Source organism: Haemorhous mexicanus, chromosome 9, assembly GCF_027477595.1.
Source record: "Haemorhous mexicanus isolate bHaeMex1 chromosome 9, bHaeMex1.pri, whole genome shotgun sequence".
NCBI classification, from domain to species: domain Eukaryota; kingdom Metazoa; phylum Chordata; class Aves; order Passeriformes; family Fringillidae; genus Haemorhous; species Haemorhous mexicanus.
This window is the reverse complement of record NC_082349.1, coordinates 31,253,383-31,278,318: the sequence shown is the minus strand read 5'-3', so window position 1 is coordinate 31,278,318 and position 24,936 is coordinate 31,253,383. Positions and strand designations below refer to the sequence as shown.

Sequence of the window (24,936 nt, the reverse complement as noted above, 5' to 3'; positions counted from 1 at the left end):
GAGGAATATTTTACAGACTACATATTCTATCAATATCTGGCCTTCTTTGGAAGAGATCCAACATCTGCTAATGCTCCTCTGTCTGGCCTGCATTGAGACCTGTCAGCCTCCTTTGAGGGACTGACTAAGAACATTGGATGTTTGATAGGAATTGTTACTCGCCTGTTCCAGAGGTCTCATGGGAGCAGCTGTAACATTCATGGGTCTGCTGGTGATAGTGTTCATTCTCTGGCTTTGGTCAAAGGGTCATGAAAAAGTTTTTTAAGGGATTTCTTGCTGTGCTTTTGTTGATTTTTCCCAGGTATGACCGTTCTGTATCTGATAACAAAGCACTAATGATAGTCTCAGAAGAACCACTGTTATATATTTCACCACCACCACCCCCCTGCCGGCCTCTGATCAACAGGACAGAGTCACTGAGGTGAGAAAACAACCTGTTGTGAGCATTTACAGTTTATTAGGAGTTGATACATCAACTCTGTGTTGGCTGAGTGCTGCTGGACAGCTGTGGATGATGCTGTTGTCCATTCATGGTGTTTGTTTATCCAGTATGTGACCAGTGTCTGCTAAGTGTCTGCAATGTCCAATGCCTGCTGTCATAAGGACAGATCCACTTGGATTTTTGTAATCTTTCCATGATTTTTAGTAATGATTTTCACCACTCTCTTTTCACACTGGTCACTTGCAATAACCAAATAACAGTTTTCTGATTGTCTGGGGGGTTTTCATTACTTAAAAGAGAAATCACTTCATATGTAGCAGTGTGAATGATATGGAAATCAAGTCCAGCTAAAAGCTTTTCCCAACTGAGTTATATAAGAGATGGTCTTCTATTATTCAGCTTCTGATAGAAGCAGTCTGAACCTGACATTGCAGGTGTTCTTTGTTCACTGTTGGAAAACACCTAGCTCCACTTTTTCCATAGATATGAGTCACTAACCTTATCTCCATTCTCTTTGTCCATTCCTTCTCTCAGATTTATTTGCCAAAATTTATCCTTAATCAATAATTTGTCTTGACTTGATCAACTTTTGATTTTAAATTTCAGTAGTCCTTCCAGTAATTTCAAAATTACTGTTCGTTGGGCAAAAGAAAGGACTGTATCTATTTTATGTGGGAAGACCCATGAATCTAATACTTTATAGATAAAATTGTGTTTTCTTCCTGTGGTATTAAAAATAAATTATCATAAGGTGAAATTATAGTCATCTTCAGTGTCTATGATGCCTTGTAGTGGCTACCTAGAACAGAGGTAGATAAGATTAAGAGAGTAAAAGCAGGTATTTATTAAAGGCCTTCAATAGGTACACCTTGGGCAGTTGAAGCCCACCCAGGGCCTACACCCAAAAATGGATGACAGGCCATGGGTTTTCATACTTTTGTATGTTTGGTCCATTTGCTTATTGGGGGTTAATCTTCCAATTACAGCTTCAGGTAATGAAGTAATTTACCCCAAGTTTGCATCCCCCCAACTCACTTTGGTTTACGTTTCTCAGGGCCTGAGGCAGTGAGGTGTTCTTGACTCCCAGGCCTAGAGAGGAATCTTTGTGTCTGACCAAAATGAGAAGACAGTAGCTAGCACTGTATATGGAGTTTAGAGCTATACACTAAAGAGCTGCAGGACTACAAATGTATGAAAAAGAGAAAAGCTAAAATCCTAAGGCATCATCTGTATAGCAGCTAAACTGTTACATTACACTAAACCATGGTGCCAGTGTTGTTTGCAGTCTGTGCTGATGCTGTGGTTTCCTAGGCTGACCCACGAGCTGCGAGGGTGGGTGCACCGGCATGAGGTGGAGCGCACGCGGTCCCGGCGGCTGAGCAACAGCCAGCAGCAGCGAGCACGAGTCCCGCAGGTGCGTGAGCAAAAGATCACTCCATGCAGCACTCCCCCTCGCCTGCTTGCACTTGTCATCATAGACAAAAGTGGCCATCGTGCCTGTAATTAGGGCAGCCAACACATCCATTTTAAAGTGCTGTGTTTGGTTGGTTATTATGTTGTCAGATTTGTTCTTCCATTCCTGCTCTTGGATTCAGGGTTTTGAATTGTTTTTTGCAGCCATCAAAATATGTTCAGCATTTTCTAAAATTAAATAAATCGTTATCCTTTTTATGGCTTCTCTCTAAGACTAAGCAATTGCTTAATGGAGAGAAATACAACCTACAGCACATTCATCTGACTCACTGTTAAGGGTGACAGCTGATTTGTTTTGTTGACATATTTCTATTGATTAAATTCTTGCTAGAGGGCTTATTTTTTTTTTTGTACGAGTACAGAATTACGAGACTTGTGCTCATATTTCCCATTTTTTTAAAATTTCTTCTATCTAGGCGGCATACTTACATCAAGGCTGAAATTAAGACAATGAGTTTTCAAAGTATTGAAATTGATTAGATGTAGCGATGTTGCGGTGGGCGGTTGTCCAGAGGGCCGCGACCTTCCCAAAGAAGTGTCTTGGAAAAGACACCTCGGGGGCACAGGCAGGTCTGTGCTCACAGCGGCTGATGTCAGCTCTGCTGTGACCCGGGCGACAAGCAGAAGGAGAGACAAGCGCTTTGGGTGATTCCAGGGAGAGCCTTTGTTGAGCTTCTTCCTCAAAGGAGCCACTCAGGCAGGGAAAGCAAGGGTTTATATAGGGATCTGAGGGACAGAACACCAGGGCCAGTGGGATGAGGGCACAGGGGTGGAGCGAAGGAAGGGGAAGGGCCAGTGGGGTAGAAGAAATCAACATGCAGTTGCAAAGGCCTCTGGGAGCAATTTTCTTACTCACCATTATCTAAGGGTTGTAGCTCAGGGGTTGGCCCTCCAGGGGAGGGTGGTAGACTTTCCCTTTGCTGGTTCTCCGGCCCCCACATAGTAACAGCTCTCTAGAAATTGAGCATTACAATGTGGGAAAGACTGCACTGCCGTTTTCTAGAGAAGAAATGTTGTGTATTAAACTTCAGATCCTTCTCACCGGTGTCCAGAGCAGAATGGCAGAACGTTTAGAAATGTTGTCTGTGGTGCCGAGCTGTTGACTTCAAATCTGGCTGTATTAACATTTTGCTGGTTTTTTTTGTTCCAGCTTGATTGATGACCATTTCAGTTTCTCATGTTTCAGTGGAAAAATGCACGTTTCTGGTGCAGGGTATTGATTAACGTCTGCCCCCCATTCTGTTTGTTCTATTTAATGTAGTGGCAAACCACGGAATTGCTTATTGGTTTCACTTTGTGTCATCTTTTCTTTTTTCCCCTTTTTCAGAGCTCCCTCAGTGATAAAGCAGATTCCCAGCTAATGGCCATGCCTTACACAGACACCAGTCTCAGGTAAGGCAGAACAGCTCCATTGTTATTGCTTTCTACTTAGTAACCTAGTTTTTTACCAACAGTTGGTAAAGAATGCCCATTTTCATCTTCTCAGGGTTCTTATGCCAAATACAGCTACTTTTCTTGATCTAATTCTGTCCCTTATCAAATAAGGGCTTCTAATTATTTATATTGCACTTGAAGGGACCCCTGTATCACAGCTGCACTCTTCCAGGGCTTTTCTAGCTATGAATTCTAAGAAAATCCTTGCTTTGCTCTCTGGAATCCCTTTCTAAACAGATTTGAATATTTAGGGAAAAACAGAGGGAATTGACTTTGGACTCTGAGAGCATCATTAGTTTGTAAGAAGGTTTCAAAGAGCCATGAGTCTGGTAAGGGAAAGGTTTCTCTCATCATCTTTAAGGGTAGAGCTATTATAGCTAGTACCAAATTAGTATGATGAACCTAAAGTACCATTTGCATTCTTTGTCTCCATATGCTGACTTTTCTCTGGTGATTATTGCTAATGGATAGTTTCCTGATGTCCCCTGCTCACCTCTCCACATAACTATCCTGTCCCTCTTCCCTGGTGACAGGAAGTACTGGACAGAAAAGATTTAGGAAACAAAATTTCTCTCTCCTGATCTCTGTGTGAAGCTGTTTAGGAGGCTGTCTGCTTTGAAGTGCCAAAGAGGAGTGCAAGAGCAGAATGGAGTATGGAGGGGATTTTTTGGTGAGAACACCACCTGAAATGGTGCTGTGGGAAGTAAGACAGCTGTGGCCTTCCTGTTTGCACTGCTGCTTTGAAAGCAGGATCAGCCTGGGGGAAAAGATCAAGCTGCTGCAGGCAAATGTTATGGAAAACAGGCTGTCAAATTTTGATACATCTTGACTTACCAGGGGAAAAAAAAGCTTATTGAGTTCTGCAGGCAGATGAAGGATAGCTGTTTCAACTGAGCACTGATGAACAAGCCTCATGCCATAAGGCAGTTTAATATACATGCTTGCATTACTCTTGAAAAAAATTATCTGGATTATTGGAAACAGTGTGAAACATCATGCATCTGTTGTACTCCAAAGGAAGGGAGATTTTTGGGTTTTTTTTCAGATTAAGGATGTTTATGTGAACAGCACCAGTGAGTCATGGCAGCTGCATGCTGAGACTGTCCTGGAACTGCTAAGAACATAAAACAGATTTCCAGTTCCTCTTGGAGCCACCAGCTATTAGGTGCTCCATGAAATCATAGAATCAAGGGAAGTTTAGGTTATAAAGGACCTCTGGAGATCTCTAGTCCAGTGTTTACTCAAAGGTTTAACTTCAGGTTTACGGAATGCCTCTGTTAGAAGAGATAGTCTCCATCTCCATTGTAATCTCCATCAGGAAGCTGAGGATTGAAACGAATTTCAGGGAAGTCAAAGCAGTAGAGGATATAAATTTAAGATGATTTCAAAGCAAATCATCAATACCCCTCATCTCCTTATAGTCCATGTAGCTTTTTTCAGAGGTGATTTTGTTGAGGGCTTATGTAAGAGTACTTCTTAAGGCTTCAGGTATCAAAACAAGACTCTCCAGTTATTTTCCTAAGTTTTGCACCATTAAGATTGTGGTTCTTGATGCATAAAGCACTGTGCCCTGCCTCATTTCTTCCCAAAACAGGCCTGTGTGCAACATCCCAGCACTCTGTGATGCATAACAAGCAGTGTCCTTCAGAGTTTTAAAACAAAAGCTCTATTTATCTCCCAGTAAATGGCCAGGTTCAGCACTGTTGTTTGGGATCCACAATTTAAGATGGTGCTTTCTTGTGATATGCAAAGTTGTTACTAAAACAACTGATAGTTTTGCACCTGCTTTTGGTTCTGGAGTTACTCCCTCCCTTTGCTGGAGTGGTCTGTTGCCGTTATCAGCGGATGTGATGTCCTGCCTTGCAATATGTCACAGCATATGTCACATTTGAGATGGCCATGATACACAGAGTATCATCATACAACTTCAGAAAGCTTCAACCCTTGCAGAGGAACACCATACTGGATCAGAAGGCTTCAGGTGTCTGCCCCTACAGGGTGGCATTGTATCACTTCAGAAGGCTGCAAGCATCTGCCCATGGTGTTCTTTAGCCCAGCCTTTTATACCCCTCATTGTTCATGCACTGTACCTGTGTGCTCTCTGTTCCCTTCTGTGATCGGTCAGTACAGCTGGGCACTCCATGTCCCATTGCTTTCAGTACTCTTCATTTGCTTTTCACAGTTGTAGCCCATTAGGGATGAGGCTTGGCCACAGCCCCATTCCCAATTACCACAAGCTGTGTACCTACAGTAATCCCCTGGTATTGCTCCTATTTGATGTGTTACACAACCAGGAGAGCTTTGGAAAGGCCCTGTGGTTTCCAGGTGCTTTGGGGCAGTTTTGTCTGTGGCTGTTTTTCAGGTCTTGTTGTGACCCATGGACTGTGGGCAGGCACACAGCTCTGTGTGCCCTGTGTCAGCTCTCAGGATGTGTTGTATGTGCAGTGCTGGTGCCTTTCAGCACAGCCCAGCTCCAGTGCTCCATCTCAGGAGGGACTTGCTGAGCCTGTGTATTTTCGTGGATGAGTAATCAAGCTCAAAGTCTTTGCTCCAGTCTTTGTTTCCTGTGTGTGAAGGACAGGACCTGACTCCTCTCATGCATAGTTCTGCAGAAAGGGATGTGTAGAGTAGAGCTGCCTGCTCCTGATCCCCCAGGACTTACACCCCCAGTCCTATGAAAGGGCAGCTGGCCTGGCAGCTGCAGTCTTCTGCTTGTAACAGGACTCAGTTAGCAGTGGAAGAGAAGATGGTGACAGCAGTTATTACTGCTGCTTGAGAAAATCTCTTGGTGATAGAGTTGTGCCTTGGTATATTTTATAAATGTAGTAAAATAATCTAAATTAGCCCCCTAGTTCAAAACCTGGGTCAGCAGAAGACAGCTTGGGAGGGGAGGGGTGCCCAGTCAGCATCCTTGCCACAAACACAGAGTGTGCTATTAAAGTGGTGGAAATTAAAATGACAGGTTGAAGGTCCAGCTAATGGTTTCCTGAGTACAGCTTTCCAGTGTGATTAAATAAGTTCTTTTGAAATGGGATTGGGGAAGTATTAATGATAACAGTATATGCTAGGAATTTCTCACCTTTCCAAGAAAACAGTAGATAAGTACCATGATTGTAGGACTTGCCTGTATTTTGGCTTAGAATGCTTTAGAGCATCTTTTCCTTGTGTCACATATGTGTAAGATGAGAACCGTGGAAAAGATAAGCCAGAATTATGTGAATATCTTTTTTTTGCTCCTCTGTCTAAATTAAAATCAAGAACAAACCTTGGAGTTGACATGGGGAAAAAAATCTTTGAGTTGACTAGAGGACACAGCAGAAAAAAAAGAAAAGAAATGTGGGTGAGAAAGAAGGTGAATTTGTCATTTGACAGTAAATTTAAGGCTTTGTTTATGCTTAACTTAATACTTCTTTCAATTTCAGTGCTTTGGATTCTTAGCAGTAAAAGAAAATTATTTCATTACTAAATAGTTTGATATTTTATTTCAGAATGACATTTTAGCCTTAAATTTATTTTCAGAAGTCATCACAATTTTTCAGACACTTTAGGTTGAAACTTTTTTTTCCTGTTGAGCTAGCAAACAGGCTTTTGCTGGCCTAGAAGCATGAACAAAAACAAATCTGGAAAACTTTGCCATAGTAAGACCTTTGAAACACCTTGAACTTGCAAAAAGTACTGAGTAGTTTCATTGTCTTCACCTGTATTCTGTGTTGCTCAAGCTTCTCTCAGTGGAGGAAGAGCTGGAGTTCCTTTAAAAAGCAGGTCTCCAAAGTCATTGTCTCACTGAAATGAACTGTCTTGTCTAAAATAATTACCTTTGCCCTTCTTTATTTCAGCAGGAACTCAGGGAATGAGCTGCAAGTGTATTATGCCTCTCCAAGGAGCTATCAAGACTTCTTTGAAGCAATTCACCGAAGAGAAGATACCTTCTATGTGGTGTCATTCCGCAGAGTAAGTGTAGCAGGGGCTGGTGCTGGCCTTTTACTCAGGTCCCTAAGATTGCTTCTAGCAGAGATACCAAAGATGATTTAATCAAGATTGAAGGTAAATTTGTTTCTTCTGAAATTATGCTTCTCTGTGTCCTTTACAAGTAACATGGCCAGATCGTGGTCATTGTAAGACATGCCCATCACATTGGGAATGGAAAGAGCTTTGCAGGAAACATTATAGTGCCAGGGCAAGACAGCCCAAAATTGCATGAACTCTGTGGTTAAACACACATGAGAGCTACTTAATAGGGGTACAAGCCTTCTGTCCTTCTGGGTATAGGAACAAACACACCCGCTGCATAAATTATTACTGTTGGCACAATACAGTTTCTGTCTTCCCCTAAAACTTACATTTGCAGTTTTTTGTATAACATGTTGCAGCTGTACAGGACTGTGTGCAGGGCTACAATTTTTCTGCTGTTTTGTGACTTTTAAGTTGACACAGATGGGCAGGTCTGCTATCTGTGCTGAGATACAGCAGAGGCTTGTGCTGCAGCTTTGTCAGGCACAGCCTCACATCTGCAGTGCTGTTAGTGATGGTAAAAGCTGTTATAAAATGGAATTTCAGGTGTCTGATGGCACTTTCTGCGCTGCAAGCCTGACTAGTGTCGAAGCCAGGACAGCTGCAGCAGTGAGAAGTTGGTTGGGATCTGGTGATGGAAATGATCAAGGCAGACAGTGGTTGAAACACCAACCTGGAGTTGGAGGAACTTCTTCCCTCCCTTTTGCAGAGGTCTTGATGAGTCATTAGATATGTCTATAATGCACATTTGGCTGACCCCGGGCCTTGCTGAGCCTCCTGCCCTGCCATTTTGCAGCTGGGGTGTTAGATGAGAATTGTTCTGTGCATGTTCACACCCATCCATGATCCTCCCAGGACCCTGCAAAGCTTCATTTGTTTCCTCTTCATAGGAGTGACCCGAGAGGGGCCCCGAGGTAGTGGGGCACCAGTAGTGGCCATGACAGCAGCTCACCCAGCTAAAACCAGTTCTGTGTAAGAGCACACAGATCAGCACAGCTAGTCTGAGCAGTTCCTGTGTTGTCATAACCACCAATCTATAGATGCCATAGATACATAGGTAATAACAGCCCTGTTCCACCTGGTACACAGCAAGTTTCTTCATTTGTGAGATGCACGTCTGTAGAAAAGGTTCAGGGAAAATAAAAATAGTGGTGCTCTTCTTAGTATTAAGGTTTTATGCTGAGTAGAAATATGAGGTTAGCTTCCAGTCTTGGGATTACTGGGTTGTGTCACAAGGCTGGAATTTTGTTATTAAATGCTTGGCATGTTCTGCTGTTCTTTCAGCTAGCAACACAAATATAGCCAGCACCAGGCTCCACATATCCTGAGGATGAGGAGAAGGGAGCAGAGAATAAAAGTTTTCCTGGAAACTCTGAACACAAAGCAGAGCAGTGTTTGTAGAGTTCTGCACTTTGGGCCATTGTTCCAGCCCACCTGAATGCATGTACGTGTCCATAGGTCCTGTTTACACTGTTGAGTTAATGACCTGGAAGTTGTCAGCTCTTATTTCAAGTCGCAGAGCTGCCCTTGGAAACAGTGTGCCTTGTGCCACAGAATCCCTACAGCTTGCTCTGCTCTCCTGCAGGGAGGGGTGCAGGGGCCTTTTAAACCCATCTATGAAGTTTATTTGGTTGCAGAGCTTTTGGTATTTCTGTTTTATGAATGAAGTGTCCTCAAATAGAAGGCAGTTTCATGCATTACCTCATTTATTGTTTTAACAGGGCAAACCTGATCTAGCAGCAAGCTCTGCCCTGAGGCACTTTTCAATGATTTGCTTAGATTCTTTTGTGAGTGCAGAAGAAAGGACTCCTGCACAGCCAGAGGGGTGCCATCAGCAGGGCCTCAGCCTGGGAGGTGCCCTTTCACCTCCTCCTGGGGATTGCTGACTTCATTTTTTCTGGACCACAGCTCCCTTTTCCCTACTGATTAGGAGCTGTGAGAGGACTGATTCCTCCCCAGTGCTGTCCCACAGTTCACTTGTGTTGCTTGTGCTTGTCCAAGTGACGAGCCAAGGCCTGGAGATGAAATGTTTTGTTCTCCTCTCTCACTGTTTGCCATGCAGACACTCCCACATACTTAAGCTGTTACAGCCCTGTAACATAAAAACCAGAACTAGAATCATGTGGTTGAAAGGTGCAGGGAATGGGTGGTCCTGGTTGTAGTGTTCCAAGTAGAAGGTGGACTGTAGATGTCAGATGTTCCCTTCCACCTGATGTCCCTGGACCCTCTGTCCCCATTTCCTGCTCTGCAGCCTCACAAACCCCAGCATTTCTCCTGGATACATGTGATCAAATGGAACATTTTTTGTGTGTTCTCACTTTCACTGCAGGAGCTGTGCCCTGAGTTCCTTGGATTTTCTAAAAAATGGGTTTTGCTAGGGCTACCCCTGCCTCTTACATGGTAGGACTCAGCCAAGACTTCTGGAGTGCAGGGCTGGGAAGCAAAGCTCTTGCACACTGCATGTTCTTCTGGTGATGCTTGCTACCTGTAAGACTGAGATTCCCATGACCTCATCAATTTTATTTTCTCTCCTTTGTCTTGAAAGGCTTGCAGGTCTGCATATGTACAGTTGAAGTTTACGTGGGTTTTTTTGCCTTTTTAAGGAGGAGAGAGAAAAATAAAGTAGCATTTGGATCAGCTGAGTCCTTAGAAGAAGCAGGGCTTTTGCTCTGGGTCTAAAGAATTAATTTGTTGCTATTATCAGGGGAATCTGTAATGTCATTTTAAACAAAAAGAGTCTGCTGCTCTGCCAACACCTTTGATTTCTGCTCTGTAATGTCTGTGATACAAGTCTGCTTGATGTGTCCTAAAAGCCCGCTGGAGTGTGGATGCAAAACCCCAGCTGGTGGATCTGAGGTGCTCTGTCAGCAGGGAGGAGAGACCTGGCTGTCTCTGTGTGAGCCTGGCACCCACACAGCTCTGTCAGAGCTCACATCTGGTTTGTCACAGACTACTCAGGCCTTGCAGTTGTTTCTAGAATTACCTGAATAGCTAACTTAATTTGAAAAGTAATTAAGTAAATAATTGGAGAAAACAAATCTCATCCAATTTACTTTGGCCTCTAAATGCTGCTTCAGATCATTCCACCCTTGTGTGATTAGGATCAGAGTGCTCACAACTTGGAGTGATTAAGCAGTAGATTTCTTCATCCTGGAAGGTTCACTCAGTGATGACATCTCTGCAGGCTTATTTAAGGACAGTGACATTTTTTAGGGTAAGAATGTAATTGCTGTTCTTAAGGAAAATACAGTTTAAAGTTTAATTCACTTGGGAAATTCAGAGGACTTCTGGCATTTCCTCTCACTACTTTCTCTATTTCAATGCAGAAATGTCTCCTAATATCAAAGTTTGCCACTTGCATTTATTGCAGTGCATATAGAGTATCTTACAACAGAATGTAGTAAAAAGTAGATATTAAATTATTTCTGTTTCTTAGAGAAAACGTGATGCTGGCCCTGTGGGAATCAATGGCAAAGCCATTACCAGCTTCTGTAAGACCAGGAATTTGCTTTATAAATTAATGCTTCAGTGCCATAAACCATAGAGCTTCAGGGAAGCCTCTTATTATGAAAGGAAATTTCTGGTCCTATAAGCCAACATCTGCAGTAAGCATTTAACAGCTTTTCGAGTTCTGCAAACAAGTTTTTGCCGAAGTGATTAAGCCAAATTTCAATCAGAACTTTTGTTCTTTCTGTGTTTGCTGGAATAAAAATGTCTAGGTTGAAATGTGCTTCTGTTGGTAATAAGCCTGTGCTGTGCTATTTTGAGATGATATAATTGTATTTGGGATGATCTGTTACTTTCAGGAAGCAAAAGAGTATAAAGCTTGGCTTTGACATGCTTGTGCAGCAGCAGTTTGCTGTGCTGCACACACTGCTGGCAACAATAATTGGAATGAGGCAGGTTCCAATCCTGATGCCATCAACATCCTGCAGGGAAAACTGCCTTAGGAGAAGCTGGCTTCAGATGATGTTTCACAGCCAGAAATTCAGTCCTGGCATATATTTTCCTCCTACTTTGTTGCACTTGACAGTGGGTGGTTTTTACTGAACATGGTGTTTTCTGCTGTTGACTCTTCTGTGGATTTCTGCAGCCTGGGATGTGTAATTTGGTGTTTCATTCAGATGAATTGATTAGACCAACACAGTCCTGCTGCCCCTAGAGATAGAGCAGCTATTCTGTTTGAGTCCTGTGGATTTGCAACTGCTGTTGGTTAACATACAGATTTTTGAAAGATTTTACAAACTGCCCTTTTTCCTGTGGAGCCTGACCTTAGTAGCTGTTCAGAGGAAAAAGGTTACTTTATCTCAGATTGTAGGATTTTTAGATCTTGTCCTATATTTTGTAAATATGCTGAGAATAATATGTGGTAAAAGAACTGAGGCTTAGGGCATGGTATCCATGATAAAATTATCTGTCCTTTTCAAAGCAGAGATCACCCGTTAGCCTGTCTTCTCTGTGAGGCAGATTCACGCCTCTCTGGGAGAATCTGAGGAAGCAAACAGAATGTGTGATTGTGCTTCAGCATGCCCTGAAGGTCAGTCAGTCAGTCAGTCTCTGTCAAACTACACCTGTATTTGACTTTCACATTTGGAAATGCATTATGAAAACCTCCTGTTTCCATCTAAGTATCAATAGTGAAAACTAAGTCTGGCCTGTTGTAGTCTTTGTTACAAATTCCCTCTTTTCTGGCCAGACTTTGGATTCTTTCTGTGTCAGGGAATTTTCTCCTTCCAAATCCCCGGTGTCCATACAGAAACAATGAAGCAACTTTCTTTCTGGTGTTTCTTGAACTGTCTTCCTTTCTGTATGGAATAGTTCAGGTAGGTGGGGAAGAGGTAGAGGTGACTTTCAAAGGGATGGAGAGGTGGTGGTGGGGAGAAGGTTTCTCTGTGCTCTTTCTGTTACTCAGCTGGGGAAGATGTTGCTTCTGGTAGAGCTTAGTCTAAAAACCTCCAGAGAGAAATCTAATAATCTAAAATGAAGTCTAAATTTTTTTGTTGGTCTATAGAACACAAATGGCCTCACCTCTGTCCTGGGATTCTCAAAATACTTGTGTATGCAAGTTAGGTAAAAGGACGCTCAAAAGAAGTTAATTTAGGTTTGCAGCTAAAGGCCAGCAGTTCTTTAAGAAGTGCTTCTGTCAACACTTTCTCCTATTTTCCAAAAAACCTGACTGTGTCATCATTTGTCACTGAGGACATCCTTTGGGGGATGAAGCAGCAAGGAGCTGTGTGTGTGCTTGTTCAAGCAGCCTGAGAGGAGGGGGACGAGAAGGAGCAGGCAGTGGGACGTCCCAGATGGGTGGGGGTGGAAGCCAGAGAGCAGCAGCCACAAGTGGCAGCTGCAGTGCAGCATCTCCTGCAGCCTCCTGGCTCAACCAGGTGCAAACAGGAGGGACCAGAACAGCATTGCAGATTGGTGTTTCTGAGAAGGCAAGTAATGCCTGTCCCAGCAAGTGGGGTTTTGTTTCCTTTGTTCTGTTCTTAGCTCCTGCTTGGAGAGCTGTTGCTACTTGGGAATCTATCCCAAGGCATTTTGGAAGCAAAGTCTTAGTCGCTCTGATTTTTATCTCCTTGGGTCCCTTTGAACCCCACTGTCCTCCAAAGAAAGTTGAGAATTGATGTGGTGTTGAGGACAGATGTATAAGCAGAGGCAGGAAAGTCAACTCGAATATGTCTGGCATGAAGCAAAAGCTTCTGTTGGATTTTGTGTGTATAGTCTTGATTCGTTTGTCTTCCCCATGGCTGCTGGAACTTCATGAATCATATTAATGCCATCACTGAGTTTCTTTACACATCCCAGATCTAAATAATACTTTGTTATTTTTAAACTAGTATTTGGAAGGACAACATACACTGCAGATAATTATAGTGAAAATAAAACATACTGCAGGAAATGTCTCCAGAACCCAAAGTAGTGGCAGGGAGACGTGACCAGTAATAGCATACATGTATTTAAAATGTGCTGCATGCTTGAGAGACAAAGAGCTGTGGGCAAGAAGGAAAGGAAGATTTACAGAGGTTTTCCAAACCAAACAAAGTCCCACTGCTTATGAAATTGGTGTGGACATAGGCTAGAGAAGTATAATTGGGAAGCGTGGGAGGAAGATGTGATTATATAGTGGGAATTATGTCAGTAAAGGAATGACAACAGTATCTCATTAATGAGAGTACAGAACAGCACTAATAAGAGTACAGAACAGACAATTGCTACCCACAAAGTGAGCAGGAGCACAAGTTTATCCACAGACAATTAATTTGTGTTCAGTCAGAGCAGGTGGTGAAAATATGGAGCTCTGGAAATAACCCAAGTTCTATAATGCATTAATAATACTTTACTTATGCCAGATCTCAGATTATTCTGAACAGTTCCCAGAAGGGAATGATGGGCTTTTGCTTATGGTCTGTGGCAGTATTTAATTGTGGGATCGATGCTGACCTAACTAACTGTTGAACTAACTGTACAGAGACATAAATGATACCTTCACCTCTGGAACTGCAGTAGCCAGTAAGACACTGACTTGAGTCTGATAGGAATGAACTTGAAAAAATGACCTTCATGATCCTTTGTTTGCCTTGAATGACAGTACATGCAGAGAGCAGTTGAAAGTATCCCTGCTTGCTTTCTTAGTTGAATTTCACACTTCCACAGCTTCGGACTAGTGATATTTTTCTGGTCATTTTCTGGTTTTATATCCAACTCTCTAGAGTCTGTATAAAAGTAAAGCATGCATAATAGAGATGGGTTTGGTTTCATTAGTGTCCTACCTTTTTGTGAATATTAATTATTACAGTATTACATTTGAGAGCATTATTTAAACTCTTAGGCAAACATTTAGAGTTAATTCTGGTCAGATGAAGTTATTTGCTTCCAGTTAGAATTAATCCTTTTGCCAGATTTTTAGCTGGACAGCACACAAAGCTTATTTTATGAAGTAAGAGCCCAGGTGCTGTTATGAATATGTGCAGATTATCATCACATCCCACTGGACCGAACAGAACTCTTGCAGCTTCCAGGTTTTATTTTTAAATAGCTGACACCCCTAGGACAAGAAGTGTAATAGAATTCACTTTACATTTTTATCTTTAAACTGGCTTTGACATTGCTTGAAAGTGGAACATAAAACTTGTTTTCAGCTTCTGGGTCTCCTAGTTGTTTGTGGTCTATCTACTGGAATGGTGAGGGGTGTGAGAAGAGATCGTTTTGCCTCCTGCCTGGCACGGCTTTGCTCTTCAACCTGCAGTTGGATAAACTCCAATTTTGCCAGCACATTTCATAGAGACTGTCAGGCTTTGAGTTAGTGATTAGGAAGTCAGAATGCCATGGGCTGAGCTGAGAGATCCTTCTCACTGGAAACCACTGTTCAGGAAATCCTCTTTGTGTTTTGATTGCAAACGTTAAAATGTGCCTGTGAATAATTCTGGCACTTGAAAGTGTTTTTCATGGAGAGAAGGCAAAGCTGTGCAGGAGGTGCATGTGCACAGCTCGAGCAGTGTGTTGCAGCATGAGGATGCTGTGGAGGAGTGGCCTGCCTGCCAAATGCCTCGGGCCACTGCCCTTGGACCTGCTTGGCAAAGGGCCACCAAGTATTGCACAAGTGATCGTTATTGTTCTTGGTTTCGTGACTATCCAAAACAAGGTTGGAAGTGTCAGCTGTCTCAAAGAGGGGTATATCCAGTGTGAGGAAAGTGGTCTGAGCTGTGCTCAGAGAGGTCTGTGTGGGAAGGTGCACAGACCTTCCTCTCAGGATCTGAGTCCTGCCAGGTTCCTGTGTGTTAACCAGTGCTCTCCTCTGAGACTCTAGGAGTGCACATTCCCAAGCTGTTCTTCATTCAGCGTGGAGATTCTTAGGTTAAGTCACTTCTTAGCATCTGGGAAGCCCTTGTTTAATCTCCTTTCTAGGAAATCAGCGTGGAGCTCTTCTCTCTAAGAACAGTCCTGAGCACTCAGACCTGCAGTTTTTCATCAGGAACTCAGTAGGTAATCAGTGGGCAGGTGACTCCTGGAAAAGGTGGCTGAAAAGAAACCAATCTGCTGTCTCAGGTGGTCTGGGACCAGCATCTCCAGAAGGGCATCTCCTTAACATCAAGGAAATAACACTGTGAGTTTCTCTTTCCTTTTGCTAGTCCATATGTTTGGCATTTGCTAACCAGCTGTAAGCCTTAACTCTCCAGGAGGCAGCAGAGGTGCTGCATAGAATCCAGACACAAAGTTTCCTTTCCTTCTTCCTTCTACCCACTCAATTTCCAAAGTGCCAGCATGGAGAAACATGTATAAAAATGAAGCTAGACATAAACATGCTGTCATTTGGAGAAAAACAACAGATGCAGCAGTTTGCTTGGTGTAAAATTTTGCCAAAATCAGGTAATTGCTGCTCTAGGAGAATAAAAGAAAGTGTAAAGAACTGCATTTACACAACTAGAAGGAAACTTTAGGTTAAGGCTAAACACAGGTGTGGTACTACCAATGCTGAAAAAAGGGTGTGAAGCCAGCTGGGTAAACAGCAATGTTGTGACAGGGTATTTCCATTTCAGGGTAGAGTTGGCTGGTGTTGGCTTGGTATGGCAGTCCAGGAGGAGGAGATTGCCCACAGCATGGCACTTGTCAAAGGGATGTGAGAAATGCATGTAAAAAGATGTCTGTCCCTTAGTCTCATTGTGATGCACACATGTGCCTGTACAGAGTGCAGGATAGGCCACATAACTCCTGTAAGTTCTCAAATAATGATCATTTCATTCCCTACAGCACTCCATCCCTCCTCTGCTCTCCTGGCAGTTCTAACCAGCACTGGCCAGCAGAGTAGAACCTCTTCACATGAATCAAAATTGATACCCTTATGACTTAGTCTCTCCGAATCTTGATGGTTGACTTGAGAATTTACCTGTTTGTTTATAAAAGTCACTTCCACTACTTTAATTCTTCTAGGAAAGAGGCCTCTTAGAACAAGACTAGTGTGCACTGAAAGTCAAAAACCAGAACCCTGTACCTCAGCTGTGGCATCTTCTGTCCAGTTCTGTTACAAATAACCTCTAGCTGCTTGCAGTGCTTTTTCTGATTGAAAATGCCCTGACAAAGCCTTGGTGCAGCTGCCTGGGCTTGTAGGAAGGTTTAGTGTTGAATCTGGCCCATCAGAGAATGTGTTACTGTGCTCCTGGTCTGGCTTTCCCTCCCAGTAATGGCATGTGCAGTTGTTACAGTGCTGTGTGTGCTCTTGGTGTGCTTACAAACAGATCTGTGTGGGATCAGAGGGACAGGAGGAAATGATCTGCAGCCTGGGGACTGCCTGGAGTTCACACTGCCTTTGTGTGGGTCAGGCACAGCTCTGCAGAGCCACAGAGGTTCAGAGGGTAGGAGGGAATGGAAGTGAAAGGGAGCACATCCAGCAGGAAGAAGAGCCTCAGGCTCTTGCTCTGCTGTAGACCTGCACATTAAGAGCATGATAAGGTATTGTTGTCCCTGACTTTAGGTAATGGAGAGAGTAGTGACTACACATATTAAACTGGTTAATGGCAAGCTGAGTTGCCCTCCAGCTAGAAGGGAGGGTTTGGATTGGTGCCTTCAGGGTGCTCAGTACCCCTGATAATTTGCAGAAGTCATCATGAGTCCAAGATGTTCAGTTGTTTTGTGTAGAATTAAAACCAGTACAGTATTAAGAAAAGAGGGGAGGGTTCATATGGAAGCATAATTTAGGTGATTATCAAAGTGCCCATGCAATTGGTGCTATCCATGTAGTGAAATCAGTTATTTTGCCATGGTATTTGTACCCTCAGTGTCTAAGAGGACACTGGTATATGTACTCATTTAAAACCTTTCAGGCATCATTCCTCACATCTTTGTTCTGTGATTAGAATTCTGGTAGAGCTTTCTTTGACCTGAAAGTCCCCTGTATTTTGAAATAAAAAAGCTGGAAAGTCCAGTGGCTTGGTGAATAGTTGTCAGTGGGGCATTTCATTTTTAAAACCCACATTTATGAAAACAGAGCTTCTGTGGTTCTATGATATAGTTGCATCACACTTTGCAGGATGTTTGTAGAAAATGTGGAAATTACCTCAAATCTTTTCTTCCACTAGCAAAATGTACCTAATTAGAACAGTTGAAGGCAAAAGCCTTTACTGTAGTTCTAGATGCTGCTGGCACATGTTAAGTGAGAGGTGGATTGATAAAGGCTTAAGTTTGCTTAATTTGCAGTGTTCCTCTCATACTTCTGTTTTTCTTTCTTAATTGCTTTGCATCTGGCTTGCTTTCTTAAATAATTTCACAAATTGCTGTTGCTACTTCATGGACTACCAGGCCCCACAAATTCTCAAGCACCACTCAAGGCTCTTTCTCTGCTAAATGGAGGAGGAAGAGCTCTTCTCAATTTTCCCCACCTATCCCAAACACCTACCATTGCATGGACTGGATTTCCTTCCAGAGGTGCCTTTCCTTCTGTAAGTTTTCAAAGGAGCCCGGACAACTCTGTGAGACCACTAAACCTGGAAAAAATTAATCTCACCCTGAGTGGGGAGATGAAAGACTTTTATTTGCTCAAGCTATTATGTTCTAAATGTGGTGGAGAGCTGGCAAGTAGTGGTAGAAGAAAACATATTACTCAGCAGGAAGAGAGACAGGCCCAGCCTGAAGGCGACAGCCTGATGGCTTCTGAGTGGCATGCAAGCAAAGATCCCCACGTTTTTATCTTCCCAGAGCTGACCTTTCCCTCTCTTTTATCTAATCTGTGCCTGTGATCTTGCTAATTCAATTGCTGTGGCAGACAGGCAGTTACTCACAGGCAGTCAGGAGATGGACAAGGAGTGTGGTGCTTGTGCACCAGTTTACACCTCTGTTTATCCATTCTCAGGCTTCAGAGCAGGATCCAAGTAAACTATTGTCACACAAGAAAGCTTTTTTGTGGAAACTGCAGTTTTATACCAGCTATGCAATGGACAAGTGCAGATGGCTTGTGTGATAGCTTGCACAGCTCTGTAGTACTCTCACACTGTTCAAAAGTGGATGATTTCTTTTCTCTAGCTACATGAGCAGATCCCAGGACTTTCTAAGGGTAAAGACCAGTGAGTCATTCACATGGTTTATCAGCACCAGAAAGGAGGGCTCCTGTTGTCCATGCCAGTTCCTTGGCTGTGAGTGCTGAGATCTCTCTGGGTCATTTTATTTTATTATCTTGGTGGGAAAACAGCCTGAGGAGTTGAGGGCACTTTCAGGAGAGTCTGGCAATTGCTAGAGGCTGGCAGGGAAGGAGAAGGAACCCTCCTGTTTTTGGTGGTCCTGGGGATCAGATTGCTCAGGCTATGCCCAGCCATTCTGAAGGGCACTTCAGGGAGCTCGGGGGTAATTAACGAAGAATTCTCAATGTCAGGCATCCTTTTTGCTTCCAAGTAAGAGTTAGTCATGTACCTTTTATATGCTTTTAAGACCATTTTCCATCAGATCATTTTCTTGTTTTGGTTCGAGCAGTTCTTTTTAGGAGGAAATGCTGATTGTTTTTTTATAGTACTTTTTCACTTATAAAATGATCTCTGTTTCTAAAAACTGATTTCTGCGTCCCTCAGCAAGACTAGAAATTCAAACAGAGCAGATGTTTGGCAAAAAATCTGGACTCAGAATTGAGATTTAGAAATGAAACATAGAAGTGAAACTTAGCTACAGATGTGAAAAGAACGAAGCTCATTGGGCTGGGCTAAATACAAACCAATAGGCAAAAAAAATAAAGGGAGCTTCATCTACATACTCTCTTAACTGAGATTATTACTAAGAGGCAATAACTTCTTTAACATTATTATACTGAATATCTCTTTAATTAGAAGAAGCTATTAATAGTTGATGAATCCTTGGCCATGCAGATGGCCTGGGATCTGCAGAATGAGAAACATCTTTCCAACAAGCAGCTGTAATGTAATACACATTGCACAGCTTAAAATGCTGCCATCGAATTTGGATTCAGCCCCCTGCATCCTGATATTAAAACTGCATGGTCTGTGCACCATCATTTTGAGGGAAACAAGGCAGTTTGGCTTTGGGGCCCCAGCCATGGCCTGAGTGTGCCAGACCAGTGTCCAGCCATGGCAGCCCAGGAACTCTGCCTGTCCCTGCTGCCAGGACGTGGAGAGACCCACCCAGCTCTGAGCTGAAGTCATTGCAGAGCTCTGGGTAAAGCCGGTAAAAATGCAACCGACTGGTGTCTGAGAAGTGTTTATTTCTGTGTTTTCTGCGTGTGTTTCTTTCCTTATGTCCCTTGTTGCTCTGTTCTTGGGGGCTTGGCAGTGGCATTTGCATTGTGGGTGATTAAAATTATAAAAAGGTATTCTTTTATTTAGCTTTGGCATGATTTGCAAGGAAGGAGAAACTGCTTTCAGCAGTGAAATCAGAGGACTCAATTCTTTAGGTCCCATAGGTGCTTTCAAAGCTGCTTTACCCAGCAGGTACTGACAATGCAAATGAGACCTGAATTTTTAAAAACAGGTCAAAGGCAGTTTAGTAAAAGTACTGCCTCTGTTTATAAAACAGCTTCTGCCTGTGACCATCATCATGGTGACCTAAAACATCATTTCTTGCTGCTGCTTGGGAGGTGATTATCTCTGTCTCATTGGAGTTAACTTTGTAGAGGTTTAGAGAGAGATTTAGGTACCCTGAGCATATGAGGCTAAAGAATGGGGAGAGGAGGAGATCCCCAGAAACTTAGCTCACAGTCAGTTGCTTTTTCCAAGAATTTGAGGGACAGCAAACACTTCTAAACCAGACTTTCCAGTCCTCTGATGTATTTCTGTGTAATTGATGCAACTTCCACAATTAGGAAAGATTTGTTGCTAATTTCCTGTACATCTGCTGTGCTCTCAGAAGCAGCATCTCTCTGGCTGCAGATGTGAATCAAGCTGCCACTGTCTGCTCTTGGGCACTACCATGGGTTACCCCCATCCAGTAAATAAGAACCATGCAGCCACTTGTTCATGCCCTGTCTCCCCACCAGTGGGGAGGAGAATTGGAGAAAATAAAAAAGTACACCTTGTAAAATAAAAACAGTTTAATAATTAAATAAAATAAATAAGATTGTAAAAGTGGTAATAATTATAATGAAAAGGAGAGAGAGGAGCGGAGCAAATGATGCACAGTATAGTTGCTCACCACCTGCTGACTGATGCCCAGCCTGTTGCAGGAAGCAATCCTGGCCAGTTCTTCCCAGTTTGTGTACTGCACACAGCGAGGTGTGGTGTGGGATATGCCTTTGTCCAGTTTGGGTCAGCTGTCCCAGCAGTGCACCTGCTCATGGCCAGAGCATGGCAGAGCCAGGAGTCCTTGATTTGGGGTAAACTCTCAGCAACAGCCAAAAACTTGGTGTCTTACCAACATGAATTCAAAACAGGCAATGTGCCTGCTGCTAAGAAGAAAAATAAGTCTCTCCTAGTTGAAACCACGACAGGCACTCAAGGGCAAGCAGCAGCAAGCTGGGGCTGTCCCAGCAGGAAGAGGAGAGAGGAGCACCCTGAGTTTAGCTCCCAGTGGGTTTGATCTGAGTTTAATTTAGATTTAATTTATTCTCTCTTGTCATTAGCCTTGCTTTCAATTTGTTTGTATACCCCTCCCAGTGAATTTCCAGCAAGTTGACAGCAATCACAGATCAGTGGATGGATCAGGAAAGGGAGAAAGTCACAATGACTGTGAGATGTAAGCTGCAGTTCTCATTTTGTTCCCTCAAACCAGATGTGAATCCAGTACCTGATATCCTGACTGCAAAGGACATGTATGCTCTCTCTGCAGACAGTAAAACATATTTTAAGGTAAATCCCAGGTGTTCAACTCAAGAATGCATCTGTGTGTGCTCAGATTTTGGGCTAATGGACAGTTGGGTCCTGTTGTGCCAAATGTGCCTATTGTGCACACTTTTTAGAATAATTAACAGCCTCTGTAAAATGAAGTTTTGCAGTCTAGTAGTATTTTTACTTGAAGCTTTAAATGTATATTCACCTGTACACCAGTAATATATATAACATTTTTCTGTGCATGGGAACGTGCTTGGAACCACTTAATAAAAGTTGCCCTTCAGAATGAATCCTGCATCTTGTGTCCAAATTCTGACTGTCTCAGCTTCCTTAGCTGAGCTGTCTGAGATGCCCAGTCTGCTGCATTGACAACTGCAGGTGCTCTGCTTCTTGACTTGCAGCTGTCTTGCATAGTGTGGAGCTTGAATGGGAGGTTTAAATTCTTTCTGGTGCTACAGAAGGCAAGAAGACAGTAATTTCAGATTAGGGCTGGCTCTTGTGCCATATATGTGTTGTAGAACTGAACACACTGTGATCAAATTAATTGCCTTGATTTTAAAAAAAATGAAGTCTTGACTCTACTTATCAGTTGTTTCTGATTAGGATTTTAAAGTTCTCTTGAATCCCCAGCTGCCTGCATGTGGCATTTTTGCACTGTAAGAAAGCATCCTTTCTCCTGCCTTGAAATGAAATTGTTCTGCCAGAAGAGCATTCAGTCACAGTCTGTGACCTTTCCTAGGCTTGTGTAGCTGTTCCTGAATGTTTCTCATGTGTATTTAACCCTGACTGCTGTCTTTGATATCTTTGTAACCCTGATTGCTATCAACGTCTTTCTCACACAGTCTTTTCATGAGAGGTCAGCAAGTCAGGGGAAAGGCAAGGTAGAAGTATGGTCTTGACAGACTTGAAAATTGGAGCCCAGGTCCTTATGGATCCTGCAAATCCTGCTTAGAAGAGCTCTCTGGTCCAGCCTCCTGTGTGGAAGGAGGCTGTTGCTGACAGTGAGTTGGCTGTGGCATTGTCAAGTGGGCTCTGAAGAGCTCTCAGGATGATCTCAGCACAAAGTGAGATCAAAGTGTTCTAGTACTTCACTGTCCTTTGAAGTCAGCTGGAAGAGAAAGCAGAGGACAGCTGTATTAGCAAATGGGTTTGGAACTGCAGTGCTACATTGAGCCAGCATTTGGAGAAAGCCTGGCATCAATTTCTCTTTAGCCATGCAGCTTCTGTTTCCTAGGAATGTGATCTGAAGAGATCACTCCCCTCTAAAGAGTGTGCCCATGGAATGCACTGTTTCTGTGCACTGGCTGCCTCTGGGCTTGTGTGGCCGGGCTGCAAAAGGCAGAGCAGAGAACAACCATGTTTGCTGCTAGGAGCATTCTCCTCTACAGTTGGGTTGTGTGTGCTTTTTGGGGTAGTGTCCAGCAGAGTAGCAATTCTGGGAATCCAGGATTTGTCTTCTGTAGAAGACCTGAGGTCATGCTGACAAGTATAGAAACTTTCAGTTAGTGTTTTGTGAGAGAAGCAGAGATTCTGGATTATATCCTTTTTGGTTTTACTGGGCTGGATTCACATGCCCTATCTAAATTACATGTTTTTGCAATTACAGATTGCAGTTGCAAAACTAATAGCCTGCAGATGCTATGAAAAAGCAGCACTCTGCTGCAGTGAATTATAGAAGGAGGGGTATTTCTTTTTATGGGTAATAGTAATAAAACAATTAATTCCTTTTGGGTCTTACAACGTTGTTAAATCTGCAAAGACAGTTGACAGACTCGGCTGGGAGTTACCGATGAACTGCATTTCTGTGCTTCTGTAGCCCCTGGGAAGGACAGAAAATGGCAGAGAAACATAATTTTCAAATAATTAGAAGCAAACATTTGTAATTTTATGATGCTGGTTAGATTGAGAGAGCCTTTAGAAGAAAACCTGATCCTAATCAATATAATGGAGAAATTTTTCCACCAGTACAAGCTGGGATTCTTTTTCATTGACTGAGACACAGAACTAAGTCAGCTAGACATACCTTTTCCAGTTTGTTTTGAAATGCAGATAATTTCCACCAATAACACACACACAAATTACCAAACCGTTTTCAAGAATGCTTTAGAACCTTCCTGTATGTTTTTAACCAAAACTGTTCACTTAGATGTAGAATTCTATCCCTCACATCCTCTTACTTTGCATTTAGGAATTTATTTTTTAATCTGCTGCCAAACCAAAATTACATCATAGCAAATGCATGCATTGTTCTTGACTATTGGCCCTGCAGAGCAGTTCTGCAGGCAAGTTTAATTGGCAGGATTTCTGTCCAGTCTCTGTCCCGTGCCCTCCATGTTTACATGGCCTTTTTCCTTCCTGTTCAAATCAAAAAGGACAAAACTACAAGGAAAAACACATTTATCAGAGAAATAAAGTCCAAATGGAGTTCCTTCACCTTGTTCTCCCTTGCAATTGGACTGGTGCTCGTGTGCCCCATTTAAGCTTCTGCAAACTATGATTTCCTGGGGCATTCCCTGTCCACAGGGCAAGGCTGATGGTATGTTGTGCCTCTTATTTTGGATGTCTTGCAAGTCAGAAATGATACTGAAATAGCTTGGATAGAAGTGAGGCAGGTTCATCTCGGGTGATTCCAGAATGAGGTATTTGCAGAGGAACAGGAGGCTTGAGAGTAGCTGGTAATTTTGCTGCTCTGGTGTCACTTTAGCAGGGTGAAGATAGATGTTTCAGTGGGACAGGTTGATGAGCTTATCTGTGGAAGTGCACTCGTGTTCCACTTCCTGGAGGAGGGAGACATGGTGCCTTCCCAGGGGTAGAGCCTATGGATACCTGATTACCAGCATACTTCAGTGTTATCTTAAGGCATCCTCCTCTTTGGCCTTGTATGTTGAACAAAGGGATTATAAACCATGAAAACAGAAAACTAAACAGTATGTTAGTGTTTTGCACCTTTCTATACACCTGCTTTACAGCTGCCTTTTGTGCACCTCCACAATGCTTTGCATGTTTGTGAGCCCAGCAGGTCTCTGTTATCCTTAGTAGTCTCCATAACCTTTCTGGTTCTTCATCCAGGAGAGATCCTTTGCTACTGGTTCTCCTTTAGATGAGAAAACTCTCCCAAGCTGATCCCTGCTCATGGACAAGCAGCAGTGCTCCCTTTGGACAGAGGGGGGGAACTCCTCTGAAGGAAGCTGTGGCAGAGGGAATTTTCCATTCCTCTGAGGTCTCTGGGATTTTCACAAGGCCCTCTGACTCCCAGTGAGGTGCTTTCCAGGTAGTTTGCTTTTGGAGTCTAGCCCATACTACATCTGGCAGTAGCACAATTTACAATAAAAGGCACTAAAGACTTCTTCATTAAAAGGTCTCTCATGTGGGAGCTAAACTGGATAGCAACTCCTTCTTCTGCCGGTACAGTGACTAGAAGTTGTTCCAAAGTACAGTTAGGTTTTATTTATGAAAATTTGTCTGGGAATGGCAGAAAGGTGTAATCTTACACTAGAGGACATTTTATTGACTGTGGGATTGAGCTATTTCTGGTAAAACACTTAAATAAAAATCATATCTCATCGCTTCATTCCATCGCTGTGTGCAAAGAATAGGCTGTAAAAACCACCTGTGCACAGAAATACAGGGACTGAAACAGCACTGGGGTGAGAAGGAACAATTCTGGCAAAAATGAAAGGAGAAAACAATCTCTATTCCCACTACTTTTTGGAGCTTTCTTGTTCTGAGACAATCTTCTCCCCATCCCTTAAAACCTAGAAGAGTAGTTAGATGCTATGATTAGGTGTTGAATTCCCAATTTCAAACTCTCTTTAAATG

At 42.9% G+C, this 24,936-nt stretch overlaps 1 protein-coding gene across 2 annotated transcripts in view; it reads left to right on the top strand.

Moving 5' to 3' along the window:
- Nucleotides 1–24,936, top strand: part of ATF6 (activating transcription factor 6) — a 74,482-nt gene that overhangs the window by 25,623 nt on the left and 23,923 nt on the right. Inside the window, exons 11-14 of one of the 2 annotated variants that reach the window (XM_059854832.1) lie at nt 302–421; nt 1,754–1,856; nt 3,243–3,307; nt 7,189–7,300. In XM_059854832.1, the coding sequence (XP_059710815.1) occupies nt 302–421; nt 1,754–1,856; nt 3,243–3,307; nt 7,189–7,300 (400 nt within the window). Of the gene's footprint in view, nt 1–301; nt 422–1,753; nt 1,857–3,242; nt 3,308–7,185; nt 7,301–24,936 lie in introns of both variants that reach the window. The other variant, XM_059854831.1, reaches the window with a different exon arrangement.